Below are 23820 nucleotides of genomic sequence, written 5' to 3'. Positions count from 1 at the left end.
AACTATATCATGATTTGTCATCACAGCGTTATTGTGTTACTATTCATAGCTAGGTAGGTATACTTAGATAATGCTTTACGGGGAAGCCCGAGTTATGCAATATTGAATGTTAAATTTATTTATGGCAATGCAGAAATTGCAATGTAGTTATGTAACCACCGTCACACCGTGCCAAGTAGGGACCTATTGCGTGAAAAAGATTTCGCTATAGTAGGTCCCTTCTTTTAAAATGCATTTTTCGAATTTACGGGATTTAACAAAGTATCTACCGTAGCGTAAGTACCTCAGATTTAAAAGGTAAGTAGGTACCTACCAAGGTACATATTATACTAACTACCTAGGCATAAATACTTATAGAGGTACATATTTATGTAAGTATGTATACCTACTTAGTTACCTATAATATATTTACATATTTTATACCGATTAGTAGTTAATAGATATTTAGGTAGGTATATTAAAACTCCACAATGTTGGCTGTTGATCATCTGTTGACAGACAAGGCAGCAATGGCAGATCAATGACTTCTGTCTTGATGAAATATCAAAAAAAAATTACAATAACATTCGATATTTTGTATCATTATTTCAGTTGAATAACTGTTTATAATTATTAATCATGAGTCACTCTATGAGCAGTCCTCGGAATATTCAACTAGGTAAATGTTAGTGCTCACAATAATTCTACCTATGTATTTGGATCTAAAATAAAATACATCTTCTATATTTTAATAGAAATAGAATCGTAAAACGCAATATAGGTACCTAGGTAGGTATCCCACCCTGTTTTCGTTCTAGTTAATCCTACTTTGTTCAAAACATTTTTATTTTATTAGGGAGATGTAAGGTGTACCACTCAGGGGACACCCCTGGCTCCACTTCTATTTATGTTACTAATCGCTGTAGGATCTTACATAAGTCTTCTAAATATAAGGTTCGTGTCCAGGTATTACATATCTAGGTAGGTTGCCTGGCCTGAATGAATGAATGGTTTATTCAATAAAATGTAGGTACAATTGTCTGATGAATGAGCCTTATACATTTAACCTGGTATCTGCCTAGAACACATACCTTCCTACTCTTAATTAACCTTTGGATAGTGTTCGAGACTTATGAGAAGGCGCGGTTGCTGTTCGTTCAGACAATGGCTGAACTGGCCACTCGTGCCAGCAATGTGAAATGTTTGGAGAGTGCTGGAGTGTTGGGTAAGTTGATATCCTGACATCTTCATATACTAATAGGTGTTATGGATCATCGTCATCATCTCGACCCATCGCGGGCACACTATGACTGAGCACAGGTTTAGTACACAGAAAACGAAGGGTTTACAGTTTAAATTATAGACGTATTCCATTACGCGGACCAAGTGCTAATTCGCAGGCTACACAGAACTTTGAAAACATTATAGAGACCCACAGGTTTCCTTACCTACTATGTTTTCATTCATGTCTGCATTCACGGTTCATCATCTTGCTGGGCATAGGTCTGTTGTAGGGATTTCTATCACGGTCTTGCGACGCCGCCTTAGTCCAGCGGCTCCCTCCGACTCGTTCGTTTACCTGATGAGGTTCCACCTTCCAACGCCGCATGTGACATTCAAAAAGTTAAAGTTGCGCGCCCGAATCCTCCCAATAGGAAAAAACTCGGTCAAATGCGAGTCGGACTCGCACTCGGAGGGTTCCGTACCATCGTACAAGAAATAACACTTAAATTTTTTTTGACGGCCATTTCGTTCTTTTTATTATTTGTTGGTAGGAACAGCGGCATCAGAAATACACATTCTACGAAAATTTCACCTCTCACCTATCGCGGTTCACGAGATACAACCCTCTGATCTGATGAAAAGACGGACGAACAGCGGAGGCTTCGGTACAGAGACTATTTCCTCGGTGCTTAGGTACCTACTCAATGGGTGCTAACAATAGATAAAAAGATGTTCTTGCATGGCTGTGGGAATGAGCCCAACGTACGTTGCAGATTTCCTCCGTCCTCTGCTGTCGGACCCGTGCAGCACCGTGCGCCAGTGCGCCGTGGTGGCGGCCGCGAGACTCGCCGAACACGAGGAGGGTATCGCCCGACAGTTGCTCAACAGCGGCATGCTCACCGCCACTCTTGAGAACCTCAACAAATTCAACGTAATTTCATTTTATTCACGTATCCTTTAATCATTAAGTTTAGCCTTTGCTATATAGCCAGGGTGTTAAGTGATTTTCTGATAGGTCCCTACTACTGGAAATGATACATAAGCAGTCTCAATCGCGACGCGCAGCGAGCTGAGTCCCTATGAATAACAAAATTTTCAAAATTTAAAAACACCCGACACATTTCTATTAGAATTTGGCTGGACACTAATTTGTATTGTATTTTTCGGATAGTAATGACAGGTCTAATAAGAAAACTAGAAAAGAGCTTATAACTTTCAACCTACAACTTCGACTTTGTACCTTCATTTTATTGAATAAATTATTCATTCATTCATTCAAACGATCAAGCCAACTTTCAAACAAAAAAAACTAAATTAAAATCGGTTCATTTGTTTAGGAGCTACGATGCCACAGAGAGATAACACAAACACACAGATACACACGTCAAATTTTTAACACACCTCTTTTTGGGTCGGGGGTTAAAAAGAACCCCGGATGGGTTCGAAACTAATCAGGCTTTCGTCCGCGTGGGTTGGTCAGATCACTTGCAGCATCCGGATTGAGGAGTTGCTTAATCCAATTTTTTTATGGAACTATGTCGCAAAGTTCCTGTATGGATTACGCAAATCAGTTCAGAAATCTCGGAGATATCCAGTGTACTTAGGTAGGACAATTCCTCCATTTTTTAACCCCCGACCCAAAAAGAGGGGTGTTATAAGTTTGACGTGTGTATCTGTGTATCTGTCTGTGGCATCGTAGCGCCTAAACGAATGAACCGATTTTAATTTAGTTTTTTTTGTTTGAAAGGTGGCTTGATCGAGAGTGTTCTTAGCTATCATCCAAGAAAATCGGTTCAGCCGTTTGAAAGTTGTCAGCTTTTTTCTAGTTACTGTAACCTTCACTTATCGGGGGTGTAATAAATTTTTAATTTACACTTGTTAAAGTCGATTGATTAAAGAAGTACTTAGCCTATGTTACTCCTTGGTTAATCCTCTACTTGTCTGTGAAAGTCCCGTCAAAATAGGTTCAGCCATTCCGATGATTAGCCCGTTCAAACAGACAGGCACTTCAATTTTATTTATTAGTAGTATAGATTTTAATACCTAAGTAGGTACTAAGTACCTATCTATTGGCTCGCGGAAGTTTTTATTGTTTTTTGCGTCTATCAAGCATGACCTAGATAATAACTTTAAACTTGGAAACAAATTAATGTAGCCTAGTTACTTTCAAATTTCTTATAGCCACAGGTTACGTGACAGATTTTTTCGTGTTTATTAATTAAGATATGCTTTCATACAGGTTTACTACAAGCGGTCAGCTTTGTATCTAATGAGGGCGGTTGCAAAGTAAGAAAAAAAAATCATTACCTGTCACCCAACTAGTTTTTAGGGTTCCGTAAGAAAAGAAAAAAAAGAACCCTTATAGGGTCACTTCGCTGTCTGTCTGTCATGTCTGTCAAGAAACCTAATACGATACTCCGTTGACCTAGAATCATATTTGGCAGGTAGCTAGGTCTTATAGCACAGATAAGAGGAAAAATCCGAAAACCTTGAATTTGTGGTTACATCACAAAAAAAAAATTAAAATGTTGTGATGAAAAAATAATTAGTATTTTCAACTTTCAAAGTAAGATTACTATACCAAGTTGGGTATCATATGAAAGGGTGCAGGCCTGTACATTCTGAAACAGATTTTTATTTATGTTTATGCTCAAATACTTTTTGATTTACCTTGCAAAATTGTAGTACGGAACCCTCGGTGCGCGAGTCTGACTCGTACTTGGCCGGTTTTAAACTTTTAAATTTACTATAAGTAAGTACCTACATCCATTACGGTACTTTTAAAACACCGCTTCAATAATAAAATTTATTCAGGCACAATGAGGAATTAGCGTCAGCCATTGTCCGGCTCGGTGCGTTGGAACATATTGTTTCGTGTTTAGAAGATTTCGATACACAGGCATGTATTTATGTGAATTATCTACCCCTTTTACAGCTTACTATCCATAACTACTTAGAGCTAATTTCACCAACATATGGAATTTTGGTCTGGTGAGAGGTTCGGCCGTGGCTAGTTACCACCCTACCGGCTAAGCCGTCCCGCCAAGCGATTTAGCGTTCTAGTATGATGCCATGTAGAAACCAAAGGGGTATGGGTTTAATTAGAACTGCCATACCCCTTCTAGGTTAGCCCGCTTCCATCTTAGACTGTATCATCACTTACCACAAAGTGAAATCGCAGTCTAGGGCTAACTTATATCTGAATTAAAAATTATACTTACCCAGGATAAAGTCGTATACCTGCTTTTATGGCACATGATTAGACAACCTGTAAGTAGATACCTTTTGAGTAAGTAGGTATTGGCATTTTCAACTTTGGTGATGCGTAGGTAGGTACCTACAGTAGGTAAGTAATATTTTATATTTTCATAATTACTTATTATAGGTGAAAGAAAATGCAGCCTGGGCATTAGGATATATAGCGAAGCACAGCGAGCATTTAGCTGGATTGGTAGTTGACGCGGGGACGCTGCCCTTATTAGTGTTGGCTTTTCAAGAACCCGAAATCAGTTTAAAACAGGTAGGTATTTAGGTACCTACCTACCTATTAAATGAATGTAACCTCTGATGGCTGCTCATAATCACTGCGGGTGATCATACTGGAGAAGTTGAGTAATCCTAGCTAATCGACATAGTTCAACGGGTTAGGGGAAAGTATACATAGATGGTATCTCATTAGATACCAGTATACTTTTCCCTAAACTGCCTGGGTAGGGTACATACATAGCTCGAAAAGCCGATAGATGTTGGGGTCCCCCAGGTACGGTGCTAGAATGGCCCTTTCGCATCGGAAAACGCAGCGTTGGGAGACCCCTCCAATGCTGGAGCCCCAAAGCTGCGTAGCTTCAGCGTTGCTAACTAAATAATGATAACGTAAGTACGTAATTAATACCGCGACAGGAAAGCGCAGTGTTGACAGACTCCCTCTTTAGGTGACAGACGACATTAAGGGTGGTTGCATTATGCATAGTCACGCTTATCGCCAGCGCGGGCGGCAAGCGCGGCTCGTAATCGCGCTGATGACCCGCGCAAACCTATGAAACGTGTTTAGTATCGCGCGGTTTGCCGGCTTGGACATTCGTGATGGACGAATCGCGCGCGGTTTACTATCAGCGCGGGCCGCGGGTCAATTTCACTATGAAACGATATACATAACGATATAATAAACGATGTATAAGAACTATCAGGCTCGTGTCCCGCACGCTTACCGCCGGCACTGGCGGTAAGCGTGACTATGCAACCACACCAAGCTACCCGCAGGGAGCCGCTGGATTCAGGCGTCCTTACAAGAGACCTTGAGAGAGAGGAAACATACATAATTAAAAAAAAAAGATTCCGACGAATTGAGAACCTTCTCCTTTTTTGAAGTCGGTTAAAAATGTAACAGATTGCTGCTGGAGCGCTCGTGGATTTGGCTCAGCACAAACCTGAAGCTGTAGTTGACGCGGGAGCCATCTGCCACCTAGTGCGAGGTCTAGACAATCAGGATCCCAAGTTGAAGGTCGGTTCGAGTTTTTTCCATTAAAGGAAATCCTTCCGTGAATTGATGTTTAACCCTAATAACTTGTACCATGTACTTTCTACCTATATTGGAAATTGGTATAGACTTCAGAGTTCTGACTAAGTTAATCAATTTAATTAGGCTATAGAAATTTATTTAATAAAATAAAATGCGGGCAAACGAACAGGCGAACCAATGAATGTTAAGTGGTCATCGCTTCTGAACATTTACCTACGACACCAGTGAAACTGCCGATTTTCCGGTTGCCGGCTTTTCAGGGATTTTGTGATCCATATTTTCAATTATCACAATAAAATGTTGAAAATAATTGAAACCGATCAAGTGCGCGTAGCACAAGTGTTGCACACCATCATACAAGCACCATGTAGGTATCTATCTAAGTACTTACTTTCTTTTTTAATTCACATGGCGGCCATTTTAAAATTGTTATTAGGTATTATTTGTCGGCCATAGACAATCTCTGAAAATTTCAATCGATTCTCTACCTAAATGTTAAGTTCATTAGATGATACAGCCCGCTGATAGACAGACAGATGGACGGACAACGGAGACTTGTAATAGGGTTCCGTTGGCACCTTTCGGGTATGGAATCCTAAAAGAAAGAATGGTTGAGCAAAATAGTAGGTATATGTACAGCGCAGCACCCTGTGCGCGCTCGGGGCGGTGGCCGGCGCGCGCGCGGAGCTGGCGGAGGCGACGGTGGCCGGCGGAGCGCTGCCGCCCGCGCTGCTGCACGCCGGCCACGACTCGGCGCCCGTGCGGCGCGCGGCGGCCTGTCTGCTGCGTGACATTGTCAAACATTCCGTTGATGTAAATATGTCACCTAATGCTCTTATTCTAATTATAACCTAACCACGTTTTTAACAAAAATAGTGGTGATGTCAACCTTCTACCTACTTGAGGAGTGGGTTCGATCCCGAGTTTGCACCTCAAACTTTTTAGTGTTAAGTAAGTAGGTATGTGCGTTTTAAGCAATTCAATATTATCACATGCTTTAACAGCGAAACAGAACATTTCGGGGAAACCTGCATGCCTGGGAATTTGGCATGATGTTTTTGTGTGAAGTCTGCCAATTCGCAAACTACATTTTCGTGAAAAGGAGAAAGTTTAGTTTTTTTACGACCATCGTGAAGGTAATAATATATACCTATACTTAGCGGCTTCCCCAATGTACGAGCTATCTCGGCTGCAACGCCACGGCACATAGCGCTCAAGGCTGATATCTAAAGCGAGCTTTGTCTTTTCTTGGACTTAAGTTTCAGTTTTAACGAGACAGATGTACCTATATCAGCGGTCTATCGCTTCTCAATTAACAGTGTCTTAAATCTCTGAGCAAAGTCAAAGTGCGCTCTATAAATCTCAACCTTATCTTAGTGCCTAATCGTAACATTCCAGTTAGCGCAGTTGGTGGTAAATACGGGTGGCTGCGGGCCCCTAGTGGAGCTATTGTCGGAAGGCGCGGGAGGCGCGCGCGTGCCGGCATGCATGGCTCTGGGCTACATCGCCGGACAGTCGGACCAGCTGGCGATGGCTGTTATAGAAGCCAAGGTTATTATTTTCATGATAATGACGATCCAGTTCAGTGCCGGTTTTACCTATGGTGTAAGATGTGCAGCGCACAGGCGCGACTAGTGCCACTCGTGATGCCTCCAAAGAATAGGTATGCGTCGCTCGTAGCGTTCTCAAAGACCGCAAGCGAAGTAGGTATTGCTGTTTTGGTTATTGCTTCCCAACCGAACATCTTATAACTGAGTACCCCGTTTGCTGCAGCTAAATTTCCGATCACCAGATATTTCCACCAGTGAGATCAGCAATTCGGTTTTCTTGTAGAACTAATTTTTCCATTTTGATTGCCCTCAAGAAGCTATTAAAGGGCACTAAGAGGGCACTAGGGTATTGATTACACTCGTACATGGGCTAGACCCGACCGTGGCGTCATATTTTATTTCTCCATGGAACATAGGGCTGCCTTCAGCCTAATACCATATAGTTTTATGCCCTTGACTCCTGCCTAGACATAGTTCAATGAGAGAGACACTCAATTAATATCTCAATGGAACTCCTCCTGTTTATTTTCATAAAGAGGAGTAGGAGTTTTAAATATATAATTCAACATAAACCTGATATATAATGCTGTGGTAGTGATTTTCAGTAGGTACTGGTTATGGTTTCAGTTGGTTTCCGATTGGGCCGCATGGCACGCGCGCAGAAAAAAATTGTGATTAATAACCATAGTACGCGACAGGTTGAAATGGCAATCGGGGAGGGAACGCCCCGCACACCCCCCGCGCTAACTCGATGCGGGCGTGGGTGTGCGGAGCGTCCCCCCTCGCCTCGTACCCCGATTGCCATCTCAAGTGTAGAAGCAGCGTACTTTCTTAATGGTTGCAGGCGGTGGTAGTACTGGTGAACATACTGCAGAACAGCGACAGTGAGGACGCGGAGCTGTGCGCCGCCGCGTGGACGCTCGGCCACGTCGCCAAGCACTCGCCGCAGCACAGCCTCGCCGTCGCCGTGGCTAATGCTCTGCCCAGACTGTTGCAAGTTAGGAATTAAGCCTTCTTCTGCATACCAAATGCGCACATTTTTGTACAATTCTAAGCCCGAATTAGCGCGAGCGTTACAAAAGCGTTGCGTTAAAACCCGGCGTTGCGCTAAAAGTACAAGGTGTGAACAGATACTTGGGAATGCATTTGTTCTATTTGAACGCATTTTTAAGGGTCGTTAAAAAAGCTCTCGTTCGAATGAGACCTTAGGCTGCGATCTATACGCACGACGAAACGCGACGCCTCTCCAGAAAAGAGCGTACTTTGACTTCGCTCAGACATATTGGTTAAAATTAGACTTTATGTCAGAGATATCACACTGTCTCATTTTAACAGTATTATAAGTCGGAGCTGTCAAAATGCACTGTGTAATTCGGATACAAGTATACCATTCATCAAAATGGTTAACATTCACTGACTTTTTTGTCTGTCATTTGTATGGGATAACATAACAGAGAGCTTAATACTAACTTCTCTCCCTGGATAGAGTAATAGTCTTATTAATTCCATTTGATTTGATATTAGAATGAATTTATATTGGTAGTCATTTTTTTCAATTATACTATATAATATAGCTATACACAAATCCAAAGTCATCAAGTGAGGTCAGAGCCCGAGCATCCTGTGCACTGAAGCAATCCCTACAATGCTGCTTACACCGACCTGCACTGGAGCCTTTGCTGCACGCTGCCCCAGCTTGTATCCTCAAATATGTACTTGCACAATATGCCAAGGTATTTTATTATTGTACCTGCTACTTTAATTAAGAAAGTAGTAAAGACAGCTTCAATTCTTCAAATATAAAGATAGTAAAGGTAATCAGAGATTTTACTGACCAACTACTTAAAAAAAATTACAAGCTCTTTGAGTACAAAGTAAATTATATTGAAATTTTTTACAATTACTATTTTCTGAACTGGTTGAAATAGAAAATGGAAAATAACAAGTTTTCATGTTACTCAGTTTTAATATTAATATCACAGATTTGTAACAGTAGCTTGTGTTTATATTGCAGCTAATAGACTGGCCCATCATCATCCCCCTCCTCGTCCTCATAATCTTCCCCATTATCAAAGTAGTTGTTAGCATAATCTGTCCCATCATCAATTTCTTCCTCTTGCTCCTGTTCATCCTCCAGTTCTTCGTCATTGTCCTCATTTTCTTTTTTTATATTACTTTCAGTCGCATCTACGTCCATGACATCACCTTCTTGCGATTCTTTCTTTTCCAAAGTTTGTAACCTCTTTGCTATTTCGCTTGGGTCATCTAGTTTTCTTTTCCGCGCCGTAGTACGTACTCGGCCCGCGTGTGGCCTCAGTTCTAGCGGCATATTGTCCCATATACAATTTAATATCTTACCCTTCTTCGCGTCAAGAGCAAGAAGCTTATACTTATCGGAGTACCGTTCGATACCGTCAGTGCGTGTGTTAGCTTTGACAAACGCGGGGGACTCATGTAAATATTCTATGAACTGGTCTCTCACAATCACCATGTAGTCGGTCGCGGCGTCGCAAATCAACGGTAGAGGTTTAGCCTCGAGTTTCGGGAACAGAGGCGGTGGCGCGAGGACTTGCGTCGTGTTGTCCCCGCGGGCTATTCCTAGTGCTTGTAACTGTTCATGAGTTAGAGACGATGTACTGCCTCTACCTCTACCTCTACCTGCCATACTTCTTTCAACAATAATACTTTCATGAAACTTAAACTTGATTTCTTGTTTAAACCTATTGATTTTAAAATTTAAAAATGTGTCAAAGTCATCAAAACATCTAGCATCTGTCTTTGAAATGACAAATAACAACTGCATTTTTTCCAACTGGCTCTACGGCTCTGGGTTCTAGCAATAATAACCACAGACGTAGACAAAGCACAGAATATATAATCACCATATTTTTTTTATTTACGGCCTTGGATACAAGTCCTTTTTATTAGTCTGTATGGAGCTATTAGCTAGCTATCTATTAGCTAGTGAAAGCTGCGAGAAATAGCGGCAAATTTAAAAAAAAATTAGGTCTTGTAACCCGTCGGGAAACGTAGTACCTAAATGGATAATAAAATGTATTAATTATTTACTTATTTTTAAGTAAACATTTTGATGGTAATTGTAAAAACCATATCAATCTTTAAAAGATTTTAGAGTGAAGTACCTAGGTAACTAGTCTCATTAATATTTTGCTATGTCGTTATATAAAAATAAAAGGTTAATTTAATATGCAGATATTACCAAATGATGCCAGAGCTCGAAGACTATTTGTAACTACAGGTGCACTTAAAAGAGTACAAGAAATAGACACCGTCCCAGGGACATCATTGAAAGAATATATTAACATAATAAACAGCTGTTTTCCTGAAGAAATAGTACGGTACTTACATATGTTTCAAAAATAATAAATGCTTATCCCATTATTGTCAACCGGGCGATTCAGAACACTCGATTCGGTAAGTTATCAGTTTTTCATTGAAAATATCGAACGATAACTTACCGAATCGAGTGTTCTGAAACGCCCGGCAGGTAACAGTGAAAAATAAGCCAAAAATATAATAGGCACTGGTACTCAGAGCTGATAGCGCATGACAAAATCAGAAATGAACTGAATAAATTATAAAAGAAGTGATTGTTAGGGTTGCCAGCTCCATTTTAGAAAAACTAAATAAATTGTTAAAATACAAAAAAGATTAAGTAACTAGGTATTTACATAAAAGCTATAACTTAAGTAAGTATCATTTATGGATACTAGCTCCCGCTTTTTTTCTTCTAGGTACTATTCTCCGGGTTATTCAGATTCATTGCTTGATAGAGTGGAGGCTTATACACCTCAGGTTTGTATAAAACTAGTTTCCTGTGTTGAAAATTATTCGTTTAAAATACTAATAGGCAAGAACTAAAAAAAATGTTTATTTACAGATTCCAGAACTATTTACAGATAGGGTGCCAAGTGACTGCAAGAGTGAACTAACGATAGAAAACGAAAACTAATTTTTTGAAGATCTTTATTTTATTCAATAAATGTAATTTTATGTAGTAAATGGATCTTATCATTTAGGTACTATTCATTCCTTAGCCATTGTCCAAAAAATCTTTTGAATTTTCATTGTCCTTCCTCCAATCGCAGTGACTTCGATTGCCATACACTGACTTACAACTCTGTAACTAATTCCATAGTTAGGCAACTACCTAATAGAATAGTTAATCATACCTATTAAATATCACTTCTAATATTATAAATGTGAAAGTATGTTTGTTTGTTTGTTTGTCCTTCAACCGATCGGCGTGATTTTTTGCTTGGATATACTAGTTAAGGACCTGGAGAATGACATGGGTACTTTTAATCCCGGAAAATCAGAGTTCCCAGGGAGTTTAAAAAACTTAAATCCATGCGATGTCGCGAGCATCTGCTAGTAAGTTATAAGGGCAAACGTTAGGTTACTTAATATTATTATAAAGTACCTACCAAATCCTAAATAAACTAGAAGATTTTCTATAACACTTACCGAAAATCTAAGCCGCAAAGTATATTCAGAACATCAACACCAGAAAAATCTACTTCAATGAAGTTTTCAAGATTTTTGCATGTTAGATGAAGATCCAAAAAACATGATTCCAAAGTATTAAGATCTGTTGAAGGCAGGCCCTAAGATAATGAATAAAAAAGTAACTAGTTATAATAACAGTTGAGTTGAAATTTTGTAGTTATTATTGTCGGCACATGCATGAAGAAGGTATCTGACATAACTAGTAGGTAAAGAGCTATATGAGTATTTACCTGAATTTTACACACTGGGTTTTCTGCCGGTGATAGTAATTCGGTAACACTAATATAATGCATCTTTCATACAAAAAGTAGGAATTTATTTAACTGACGTTGGTAACACAGCACTCACGATGATAATATGATTGCTCGCGTTTCGCAAAGCAAGTTTGTGATATGCATTTGTGCAAAATGCTGAAACATTTTTCATGAACTAATGAGGCCATGTGATAATTATTATTTTATCGCAAAGACCACATCCGAAAATTATTCCTATTCGCATGGCAAACGATATCAATATAATATATCGCTACTATTGATAACACGTCATCCGTAATATTATGTAGGTACCCCGTGTGGCTTCATTCATAGCTTTTAGTATCATCGTCGTTCGAGTCGAGCTGAATCCTGGGTTCTATTCTGTGGCACTCAATAGCTGTCATACATAAAACTATTGCTATCCTTTTCCGCGGGAAGTATTATAATAGAGGCAGCAATACATTTAGTTTCTAAAACTAACCAAAGGGGATTTTGATCATCACATTAACTTTCATGCTTTCTAGCCATCGTTTTTTTACCGGAGTGTGGATTTGTACTGCAAGCAAACACAATCGTCGCGTCGCTCACACATCAAGGATTGGTACTATAATAATGTATTCTGAGCAATTGAAAAGTGATTACAATTTTTAGTCAATTTTATTATCAACTTCTTAAGAATAACATACTTATGGGGAAGATTTATCAGTAAAATGAAAGAAAAAGTTTTTTAGTCTATTATATTTTATTGATTCATAATAAAACTTCCAACACAACTTCAGCTGAAAATTAACAAAACCATATTTAAGCAAATAATATTTACAACTTTTAATATATCAATACAAAATCATTTAAATATTTATCAGGATAAATGATTCTTCAAATAAATTCGAGATATAATATGCTTGTCAAAAAATTCAACATTAAAGTATAAATTACATAATAGATTTTTTAGAATTTAAAATATAATTTTAAGACTGAAAATAATAATAATTAATATTCACTTTTAGAACACATTTACGTCCCTCGATTTTACCTGTAACAAAATAAAATTTTAAAATAAACAACAGCTTCTCATACAAAGCAAAGTTCTGTTTGACTTTAGTATTCAGATGTTACCATACCATAGTTTCCCCAGGATTTAGTGAGACCGGGACAACAGTAATTCCTCATTTTGTGTGAAATAAGAATACATAGGTACCTACTAATATTATAAAGAGGAAAAGTTAGTAAGTTTGTTTGTAGGTAGTAATCTCCTACCCAACCGATTTTGAAAATTCTTTTACCAGTAGAAAGCTACATTATTCCTGAGTGACATACATAGGCTTTATTTTATTTTCAACAAAATTAGAGATCCCTATGAAAATTGTAATAAGCTACCCGTACGAAGCAAGGGCGGGTCCCTAGTTGAACTATAAAACTTTGAGCCATCTAGCAAGGCTTATCTAGTAGCACAAGCAACAACAAGTTTGGTACTGAAAAGCACTACTGTTTTAAATCGCATAATCTCTACTGTTTATTGATTTTTATTTCATTTCTGCTGAAGACGCTGGCTGTTATAAAGAGGAAATACAATTTATTACCTATTAGTTCAGGATACTTCATAAAAAAACAGCAGTCTTCATATGGGCCTGAAATAAAAATACCATAAATTAAAATGGATAATTTCTTGTTGTTAATTATTTCTTTATATTTAAATTAGGTTTTATCAGTAAATAATAATTGTCTTCAAATAAATTAAGATATATGCTTGTCTATAAGATCATCATTTAGTGAACTGAATAGGTACTTGTTACATAAAACCTATATACATATAACCAATACAGAATAGCTGTCAAAATAAGTATGTAATGGTTAATGTTATTCTTATATTGATCCCAAAGTTATAAATGATGGTATTTTACTTACATTATGTAGACATAAGACATCTCCAAAGGTGCTCAGGAAAATCTGCAACAATTTGTAATCTAAATAACATAGTAAGTACTTATAAAATAACCAACTCAATTTTTTATTACTAATATTTCTTCAGAGAATCGCTCATCATTTGATTTCAGACTGGGGCGATAAAAAATCATCATTGAAATGGTACAAGCTCCACTTTGAAAATTCCGCTGGAACTCTGTTTTTTCAGAATAAATATCTAATAATAAGGAAGACTATTCGCTATCACAGAATGTCACATCTGCCGGCTGGCTGATTTGCCAGAATATTCAAAAATTAGCTGATGCCCGCGACTTCGTCCCCGTGGATTTAGATTTTTAAAAATCCCGTGGGAACTCTTTGATTTGCCAGGATAAAAGTAGCCTATGTTACTCTGCTATGAGCTTAACGGTCCTATACACTAAACATGCTCACGAATTATCCTTATTTAATGTATTAAACAGCAACGTTTTGAGAAACAAAAAATAGTGTAGTAAGTTGAAAAGGTGATCTTCTTTTAGTCTTTCGGATTTGACGAAAATACCATATTTATCCAAAGAAAAAATGTGACACATTGCTAAAATCACGAAAAATCAACCAAAACGCATTGTAAAGTTTCCGTAAATATGATTTGCCTACTGCAATAAACACGAAACAAAAATCGTTTTTACTAATGTAAGAAAATGAAGTAGAATTAGCGTTCTTATTTTTTACTTGAGTCCTTTCATTATTTAATGAAAAATATTCTAACATTCTAAATATTTCCACAAAAATTCCCCATACAAAATCGTATGGGATCTTTGTCACTGATATAATACAGACACGGCCTGGCTTAGAATTTCATTCCGCCAAGGGCTCTCGGAGCAGGCGCACGCCGCTCGTCGCCCCGTCAGGATTTCCCGCGAAATTTAGATCGACTCGCCGTGTTTTTGCACATTGGAGCAAAAACGAGAAATAAATAAAAATTTACTTGATAAAATTATAACGTATTTAGATCGAAACTACTTATTTACTAAGATAAATTTTGGCATTTTTATGGTTCTGCAGCCAAAGAATGTCAATGGAACCCTAAGCCTTCGCTAAAATTAAAAATACATCATCGTCATCATGATCACCCCTTTCCTGACCCACTACTGAGCCTCCTCAAAAAGTATATAAAGTTTTTATCTTTTACGATGGTACGGAGCCCTTCGTTTGCTAGTCTGACTAGCACTTGACTGGGTTTTTCTTTCTAACTTGAGTGTTTTTCGGAGGTCGGTCAAAAAACTAACTAAGTGCGAGTCGGACTCACACACGAAGGGTTCTGTATCTTGGTACACGATATAACACTGTTTACCTAGGTACCAACTTTTAATATTTTTATTAATTAGCATGGTGGCCATTTTGAAATTTTTGTTATTTGGATTGGCAAAAACGTAAATCCATGTGAGTGAAGGTCCGGGTATCAAGTAATGCGCAATAAACGCGCGAGCGAAGCGAGCCTACTTTTTTATATTTTTACAAAAAATCTATATTAATATTAGCGAAAGTACCTTTCAGGGATCATCTTCTTACCCAAAATTTGATTCTATTCAGAGACAGATTGCAGCGCGAGTGAAGCGAGCACAAAATCGCAGAACAATTTATTATGCATTTTAATAACAATTTCCTGTTGTCTGGGATTTCAGGGGGTGGAGGGGTTGGGAGTACAAACCCCCTGCCTACAGCCATGTATAGATTATACCCTTAAAATCAAATAGTTCCTACGGGATTTTGAAAAACCTAAATCCACGCGGATGAAGTTGCGGACGTCAACCAGTTATAAAATATTTAAAAAATTCTTGTAGGTTCACAAACGTATTAGTTGAGTGCTACCGTTAAATTTGTTTACGTGAAGTGCATTTTCATGCAGATTACATCTTATTTATGACGGAACGTCTACTTTGTTTGACCACGTGCTACGATAAAGTTTTTTGTAACATTATCACCTTCACGTGAACCTAATAAGAACTGCCATAGTATACCATGACGTGTGGACGGTATTAAACTTATTTTACGAGGTACCATCTAGTTTTTTCTACGAATCTTATAGTTTTATCATAGACTAGCCGATGCCCGCGACTTCGCCCGCGTGGATTTAGGTTTTTCGAAATCGCGTGGGAACTCTTTGATTTTCCGGGATAAAAAGTAGCCTATGTGCTAATCCAGGATATTATCTATCTCCATTCCAAATTTCAGCCAAATCCGTCCAGTAGTTTTTGCGTGAAGGAGTAACAAACACACACACACACACACACACACACACATACAAACTTTCGCCTTTATAATATTAGTGTGATAGCAATCCACCCGGCTTCGCACGGGTAGCTTATCAAAGTTTTCGTAAGGATCTCTATTTTTTTTGAAATTAGATAATAGCTTATGTCACTCAGGATTAATGTAGTTTTCTATTGGTGAAAAAAAATTCAAAATCGGTTCAGTAGTTCCAGAGATTACTCTCTACAACCAAACTTACACACTTTACCTTTTTATAATTTTAATATAGATAATTATCTATAATATATACTTACCCCTGGTTTATATCACAAAAGCAAATAAATTATTTTATTATAAACTCGAAAATTGAAAATTTTGTCATAGTCGATTAAATCGGCGCGGCGGCCCACTGTGCTTTCATAAAATAATAGGGGAGCGAGCCGGTTGTTACCTACTCGCGCTATGATACCTACCATCGACATCGGATGGCGGCGTTTAGGGCTCTTAATATGAGGTAGTTATTTCGAAATTACAGACAGACACTCCAATTTTATTTATTAGTATAGAGATTCGTCAAACACAATTACTGTAACCCAAAAGTGTGGCCAGTTGATTTTGATTTGGGAATGCTGAACTATTATGATAAAAACACAAATTAGATCATTTGCCGAATCCCGATAGTAGGGCTCTCATTATAAGCAGTAGTTTTCATAATATTAAGAATTGACTACCCAAACTTACTTGATTTGTCAGCCATGAACCAGAATTACTGCTCCCCTTTCGCTTCCAAATATTTTTGCTGATATTAGATATTAGAATTTAGGATGATATTAGATATTAGAATTTAGGATGATATTAGATTTTGATGATATTAGAACTTAGGACCTATCAATCCCCAATCTAAGGTGAGTTATTCAACAGCCATTTGGTAATCCAATTTGCACCTGCAGAGACAAATAACATTGAACGTTATTAGTATGTACAGTACAACTTTCAATATATGTAAATAGTATACCTATTATATTAAACAATCAGTATTATCAATCATCAACTATCAGCTAGGGGCGATACAATGAACATCATATTGTGACTATCTATATTCTGTACTGTAAATAAATAAAATTATTTATTAGCTGTTAGTGGGATCTTTCTACAAGACAAACTTTTTAATAGGATTTTCACAGGCAGGTAGACTGAGACTAGGATTGATCAATGTAGTTTTTTTTAGAAACCTTTTTATCAGTCTAAGTAGAAAAATTCAGTAGAACACTAAAACAAAAGTATTATTATCGGATGACTGCAACTTCGTTTCATATTGATAAAATTCCAGTGGGATGGGAAGATTTTCTACTTATACCATAAAGTATCTAATAAAGGATATGTTGTGATTTATTACCTATATTAGTTCAGTATACTTCATAATATTGAGCTATCTGCAGTCTGCCGTCTTCAAATTGACCTGAAATAAAAATATAGTTCAATTGATATAGACAGTTCAGTCTTGTTGTCATTTTATATGAAACCTGGGTTTATCAGTAAATAAATTGTCTTCAAAAAAATTAAGATATATGCTTGTCTATAAGATCATCATTTAGTGAACTGTACTTGTTACATAGATTATTATATACTAATAAAAACAACTGAAAGAAGTTATGTATGGATAAGGTTAATAAGTTATGATATTTTACTTACATTATGTACTAGTACAACATGAGTCATGTCTAGAGGCTCAGGAAAATCTGCAACAATTTGTGATCTAGTTAACATAGTATAAATATAAAAATAACTACATTTTTTTATAAATAATATTTCTTCAGAGAATCGCTCATCATTTGATTTCAGACTGGGGCGATAAAAAATCATCATTGAAATGCTATTGTGGTATGGCTCCACTTTCTGTATTCGGCAAGTGATTCGTGATATCCCGAATTGTGCGGCCAGAGGCAATCGTATTCCACACATTCACACTAACCCGAATGGTTGGTGCGAATATAGTTTGTATAAAAATCCCAAACTCTTAGTTTTCTGGGACATATCTAATATACAACAAGGCATATTCACTGTCACAGCCAGATATGTCATACAGGATAGCGGTGATAGCCTAGTGGTTATGAGGTTCACCTCCTAATCAGGCTGGGGATTCAATACCTGGCAAATCCTTTGAGTTATGTGCATTTTAAGCAATTAAATATCACTTGCTTTAACAGTGAAGAACCTGCTTGCCTGAGAGTTCACTATGATGTTCTCAAAGCTTTGTTAAGTCTACCAATCCACAGTTGGCCAAAACCCTTCTCATTTTGAGAGGAGACCCAAGCTTTGTAGTAAGCTCGCTCGCTCGTAAGTAGATAGGTTGATCATGATGATGATTATGATGTATAACTTCTGGATTCAAAATAACTCGGTTCCTGTTATCAAGATCAGTCCAGCAGTTGAGCCATGAAATAGTAGCAGAGCAACACACTTTCACATTTAAAACATTGGTGTAGGCATAGGATGATCTCTATGAGTTATCACTATTTTATGTACTTACAATTTACATAAATATCTTCATTTTGGAGTTGTTGCATCAGTATCTAGAAAAAATATAAGAAGATTTAGTCTAGGGATAAACTAGGATACTAATTTTAAAATACAATCATTATAAAGATGAAATGTCACAGTCTATCCCTTGGATATTTATCTATAGAAGCTAAACATCCTACACAGAGTGTGTTAATGTTCCTATCCAGAGTCAAGCATGCCAGTTATCATCTGTGCACACATCGGCTTTGGTAGGGTTGTGTAACAAATTTATCAAGCAAATGATTATGAATAACTGGTAGTTGTAATTAACATACCTTCAATAAAATTGATTAGAAATCCTGTTACCAGCAATGACTAGATCAACTCGATCACCTCAAGAAGTTTCGTAGAAACTTTATACTGAAAGAGAAAATCTTACTTCAGACAATTAAATAAACAATAAATGGAGTACTTTTTTTTATTTTTCAGTTGTTACCATACCATATTCTCCCCATGGCTTTGTAAGACAGGGATAACTAAGTAATTCATCATAATAAATGTTAATTAAGGGTTGATTTTTCACTATCAAATAACTATTATCTCAGATTTTTTGATATACATATTTAAAAAAGATTGATAAATTCGTACATTTGAGAACTAGTCTAATAAGCATTTTAGAACCAATTTCTCTTTGTACGGAATTTCGGAGCGGGTTTGGACCCCAACCACTGTTTGTTTCTCGCTGCCGTCTCGTTCATAGGGGCAGTAGACAAACGCCTTAACACCAAACAGACAACTAACTTACTGACCGGGACAGAACGCTTCAGACCGGGACATGTCCCAGTGTACGAGGACGTATGGCAGCCCTACACTAATATTATAAAGGCCAAAGTTTGTGTGGAATGGAGATAGATAATATCCTGGATTAGCAGATAGGCTACTTTTTAACCCTTAAAATCAAAGAGTTCCCACTGGATTTTGAAAAACCTAAATCCATGCGGGCGAAGTTGCGGGCATCGGCTAGTAAAATATAATATTTCTTGTATGATGGCTGACTTTCATGGCGGCTGTTTGGAAATTTTTATTACGAAATTTGTTTCATTATGATTATGAATCACTGGTAGTAGTAATTAACCTACCTTCAATAAAATTGATTAGAAATCCTGTTACCAGCAATGCCTAGATCAACTCGATCACCTCAAGAAGTTTCATAGAGAACTTTATACTGAAAGAGAAAATCTTACTTCAGACTAAGCACAATTAAATAACAATAAATGGAGTACTTTTTTTATATTTCAGTTGTTACCATACCATATTCTCCCCATGGCTTTGTAAGACAGGGATAACTAAGTAATTCATCATAATAAATTTTAATCAATTAAGGGCTGATTTTTCATTATCAAATAACTTTTATCTGAAGAATAAATTAGAGGTTTTGACATTTTTTCAATAGGAAATCTGTCAAAACCTCAAATTTATTCCTCAGAAGATAAAAGTTATTGGATGATGAAAAATTGGTCCTAAGAATCAAAAAAACTTGTGTTAATACTTACATATAATTTTCTTCTAGATTTTTTTCATTGAAACCATTTTGTATTTCCTGTAACAAGAGAGATACAATATTATATTCAGCAATTTGAAGTAAGGACACATTTGCTAGTATTTATTGTTACGTGTATCAATTTGTTAAAGATGATTGTAATATTTTTTTATTCTTATGAAAATACAGGCTAGTCCCTGTAACGAACATCTCTATGATAACAAAAACTTCTCAAATTATAAACATTACTTAAGCTTTGTTGGTTTACTTTGGATTATGGTTCTTATCAGTAAGAAAAGTATTCCGAATCAGTGGTAGATGCATTTCATGATTCAAAAGTATTTTGAATAAAAAAAATCTTTCTATTTCAATTGACCCTATAGAATGTTATACACTACATGAAAAGAAAATCCATTAAATCCATTACAGAGAGTTTACACTGAAATTAAAATGAACTACTAACTTTTAAAGATAACTAGCATAATGAAAATGAGCATTGGTGCCATTCCAGTTGTAAACAATCGTCAAGCTAAACTAAATCGATGCTAATTGCTAATAGCTACCCTTTTCAACTAAAAACATAAAAATCGATCAATTTTTGACATTTTTGTTGTTACAGTGGCAATAGTAATAAATACACATTCTGTAAAAATTTCAACTCTCTACCTATTACAGTTCAAAAGAATCAACTCCTAACAGACAGACGGACAGGTCATTTTTGTTGGGATTGTGTACAACAGAATTGATACTTTACATAATCTACTTTAACATGATATTTTGATGACAAGAAACAGGTTTCATACGTTTGTAACACTCAACCCTTGGAAGTGCAGTCATATATAACCTGCACATCTTACACGGAGTGTAATAATGTTCCTATCCAGAGTCAAGTGAGTCAGATTGTCTGAACACACATCGGCTTTGGTAGGGTAAAGATGGAAGCATACTTCTTGCAAGCACCACATTGCAACATTGTTTTAGGGTACATACATACATAACATAGTCTTAATGCAGAGCTCTATAGAGAAAACTTTGAAATGCTCAGACTTAGGAATAGTTAATTACTCTAAGGTTAATATCTTTATATAGCAAAGTTTAGCTTTTCTCAGACTTAAGACGGGTTAAAACAAGACAGCATTATATCAAAAACAAATATCTTTCTCTTATTAACTGAAACTAGGCTAAGATTTATAGTGTACCTACTTTAATTTTGCTCAGACTCAAGACACTGTTAAATTGAGGCAGAAACAAATCCCAGAAATAAAACTATCTTTTTTATTTGAAACTTAAGTTTGAGCCAAGTCGAAATAGGCATGCTCTATGAATCTCAGCCTCAGGTTGAGATCTGAAGGGCACACTTTAGCTTTGCTCAGACTTAAAATTGAGTTAAAACAAGATATTTATGAATGAGTTACACATCTGTCTCGTTTTATTCAATCTCATCCTAAGTTTAAGTAGTCTTTACTTTTATTTTATTCTTGTTTGTTAGGTTAAGAATTTCTTTTTCTTTCAAATATTTAGATTATAATGGGGCTGCCATATAGATAACTACAAAAGCCCCTAACTAAAGAAAAGTCTAGATCTCAACCTAAGATAGATAATATTTTGATTTGAAACAATGCCTGCCATCAGAATACACCTATTTGTTATAAAACTTCTTTGCACTGTGGTACATCAATATAGTTTATTCGACAGCTATTTAGTAAAATAAGACTAGAAAATAAAATCTAGTAACTTACATCTCAGTATTTCTCGAGCAGCTCAGATACTACAAATCTGAAAAAAATTGATTGTTTTAACATCAATTTGAGTTATAATATTACAAAACAACTACTCATGATGGATTTATTCAGTTATATTTGGTATGTTTGTAATCAAAAACATTCATACGAACGAGACATTTTATAAATCATCATTATGAGGAGGGGCACTGCACAAAAGATGACAATGTTTCAGTGTGGAAATGTGCCCAGTTAGAAGAAAAAATAATAATTTTCCTAATATCAAGATAATTTTAATAACTTACATTTTTATTTTCCACAACTTTTAACATCTGCATCACTCGCTGTTTTGAACCTTTTGGTCATTCAAACCCTGTAGAAAATAATAATACATATTTAGAATTAAAAAGATAATCTTAAGATTCATATGAACAAATTGAATTTGTAAGTTCAGTTTTATTCGGTAATTTTGTAATCAATAAAATTCATACGAACGAGACTAATTTTATAAATCATCATTTTAAATTGACAATGGAGTTAATCAAGTTGCATACAAAATTAACTAACATTATTTAGGAATTCGTAGAGATCAACTAAGAAATGAAAAATTACCTCAAATTAAATAACCTCAAAACCCCACATGCCAGCTATACACATCTGAAACATAAAACAAATTGAGTAAAGAAAAAACACCATGCTCCAGTGTTATTAAAAAACTCACCTGCTATCACTTCAAAGGTTATAAAAAACTTGTATGAAACATTAAACAGTGAAAGTAGCTTAAAAAGTAATTCTTTATTTTCACTTGTCCTTTTATTACACTTTTATTCTGACACAAAATTAGAATTACTTCTTCGCTGGCTTGGCGGCAGACGCTTTTTTCGTGCGGACCTTCTTCGCTGGCGTCTTGGGAAGCCTCTTCTTGCCGAAAGTGCCACTTCGCGCCGCTTTGGCTTTCATGCTCTTGAACACTGCAGTTCTGGCGCGATTCCTCTTAACGCGCGCAGAGGTCAGCTTGAACCTATCGAAGTCAGTCATTTGCGCACGTTTCTCCTTCTTTGCGAGGTTCTTAGCCCACTGGCTGTCAGCCCATTTTTCATTGAGTTTCGCCTCTGTCCATGCTTTCCTTACGACGCGTGTGGGCGCTGTGAAGGAGTATTTAAGGCGGAACTTCGTAAGGTGAAGCTGGTTCAGACGTATCTGTTGTCGCGGGACACCGCTACCAGGCCCGTCGACGAGAGCCCTTGTCTGGTTGATGACATCCACCACACTCACCAACTTGCCTTTCAAAGGACCGTCGGCTACCAGGGCGACGCGCCCCGGTTCTACGTAACGCTCAAAAGGCATGACGTCCTGAAATACACGAGTTTCATCAACAAAGAACGACTATTTTGTAAATAATGCCGACAGTGATGTTTTGGTAAATGAGACATAATTTAAAGAAATCGCCAAAAATAACTGCTAGCTTTCAAAAGAAAAGGTTTGTAGTACGAAAATTTAGAAAAGAATATTTAAAATACGCACTTTCGCACACGGATTAAAATGGATTTATAAATTTTCTAACCTCACAACGTCTTGTCAATCGCAGAACTTTTGAAAGAAAGAGTTACCTAGGGATGGCCGGGCGTCTCACGTCTGGCGATATGTCAATTATATCGATATTGCTAAAATATCGATATTTAAGTATCGATAATGAGAACCTCAAAGGTTCATTTCGAAATATCTAAATTTTTAGCAAGTACAAACATAAGAGTGCAAATGTAGTGATTACATACTCTTTGAGTGCAATATTATGGAATCGGTCCATGTAAAAGGGATCCAATCATCCAAGTCACATTTTTTCTCA

General features: G+C 36.9%; 4 protein-coding genes and 1 long non-coding RNA gene across 9 annotated transcripts; 1 reads left to right on the top strand and 4 right to left on the bottom strand.

The window, feature by feature from the left end:
* Positions 1-510: 510 nt before the first annotated feature.
* LOC123868239 (sperm-associated antigen 6-like) lies at positions 511-11290 on the top strand. 3 transcript variants are annotated; one of them, XM_045910674.1, is made up of 14 exons: positions 513-658; positions 1100-1204; positions 1977-2134; positions 3443-3489; positions 4018-4102; positions 4589-4723; positions 5591-5704; positions 6362-6535; positions 7121-7273; positions 8117-8269; positions 8847-9005; positions 10486-10626; positions 11028-11088; positions 11174-11290. In XM_045910674.1, the coding sequence occupies exons 1-13, from the start codon at positions 619-621 to the stop codon at positions 11061-11063; spliced, it is 1500 nt and encodes a 499-aa protein (XP_045766630.1). In that variant the 5' UTR covers positions 513-618; the 3' UTR covers positions 11064-11088; positions 11174-11290. The 3 variants fall into 3 exon arrangements, with proteins under 3 accessions (XP_045766631.1, XP_045766630.1, XP_045766628.1); XM_045910672.1 differs by having other exon boundaries at positions 514-658; positions 10486-10631; XM_045910675.1 differs by lacking the exon at positions 10486-10626 and having other exon boundaries at positions 511-658.
* LOC123868246 (DNA-directed RNA polymerase III subunit RPC7-like) lies at positions 9219-10053 on the bottom strand. The gene has a single exon (XM_045910683.1). The coding sequence runs from the start codon at positions 9935-9937 to the stop codon at positions 9287-9289; it is 651 nt and encodes a 216-aa protein (XP_045766639.1). The 5' UTR covers positions 9938-10053; the 3' UTR covers positions 9219-9286.
* On the bottom strand, positions 11243-12304 carry LOC123868250. 2 transcript variants are annotated; one of them, XM_045910691.1, is made up of 3 exons: positions 12033-12304; positions 11761-11900; positions 11243-11413 (listed from the first exon to the last, which is right to left on the bottom strand). In XM_045910691.1, exons 1-3 carry the CDS (start codon positions 12093-12095, stop codon positions 11320-11322), a joined length of 297 nt encoding a protein of 98 aa, XP_045766647.1. In that variant the 5' UTR covers positions 12096-12304; the 3' UTR covers positions 11243-11319. The 2 variants fall into 2 exon arrangements, with proteins under 2 accessions (XP_045766647.1, XP_045766646.1); XM_045910690.1 differs by having other exon boundaries at positions 11243-11419; positions 12033-12271.
* A 481-nt stretch (positions 12305-12785) lies between these two features.
* LOC123868266 lies at positions 12786-19020 on the bottom strand. The gene is made up of 7 exons (XR_006796624.1): positions 18742-19020; positions 17904-17950; positions 17608-17670; positions 16953-17155; positions 13962-14003; positions 13637-13684; positions 12786-13089 (listed from the first exon to the last, which is right to left on the bottom strand). It is a non-coding gene; the product is annotated as an uncharacterized LOC123868266 (long non-coding RNA).
* A 3729-nt stretch (positions 19021-22749) lies between these two features.
* Positions 22750-23675, bottom strand: LOC123868265 (60S ribosomal protein L14). 2 transcript variants are annotated; one of them, XM_045910701.1, is made up of 2 exons: positions 23539-23675; positions 22750-23327 (listed from the first exon to the last, which is right to left on the bottom strand). In XM_045910701.1, exon 2 carries the CDS (start codon positions 23319-23321, stop codon positions 22821-22823), a length of 501 nt encoding a protein of 166 aa, XP_045766657.1. In that variant the 5' UTR covers positions 23322-23327; positions 23539-23675; the 3' UTR covers positions 22750-22820. The 2 variants fall into 2 exon arrangements, with proteins under 2 accessions (XP_045766657.1, XP_045766658.1); XM_045910702.1 differs by having other exon boundaries at positions 23499-23601.
* Positions 23676-23820: the final 145 nt, after the last annotated feature.

The sequence above is a fragment of the Maniola jurtina genome, chromosome 9 (genome assembly GCF_905333055.1).
Source record: "Maniola jurtina chromosome 9, ilManJurt1.1, whole genome shotgun sequence".
In the NCBI taxonomy this organism is placed as follows: Eukaryota; Metazoa; Arthropoda; class Insecta; order Lepidoptera; family Nymphalidae; genus Maniola; species Maniola jurtina.
The sequence above is the reverse complement of the archived record's forward strand: the minus strand, read 5'-3'. Positions and strand labels throughout refer to the sequence as shown.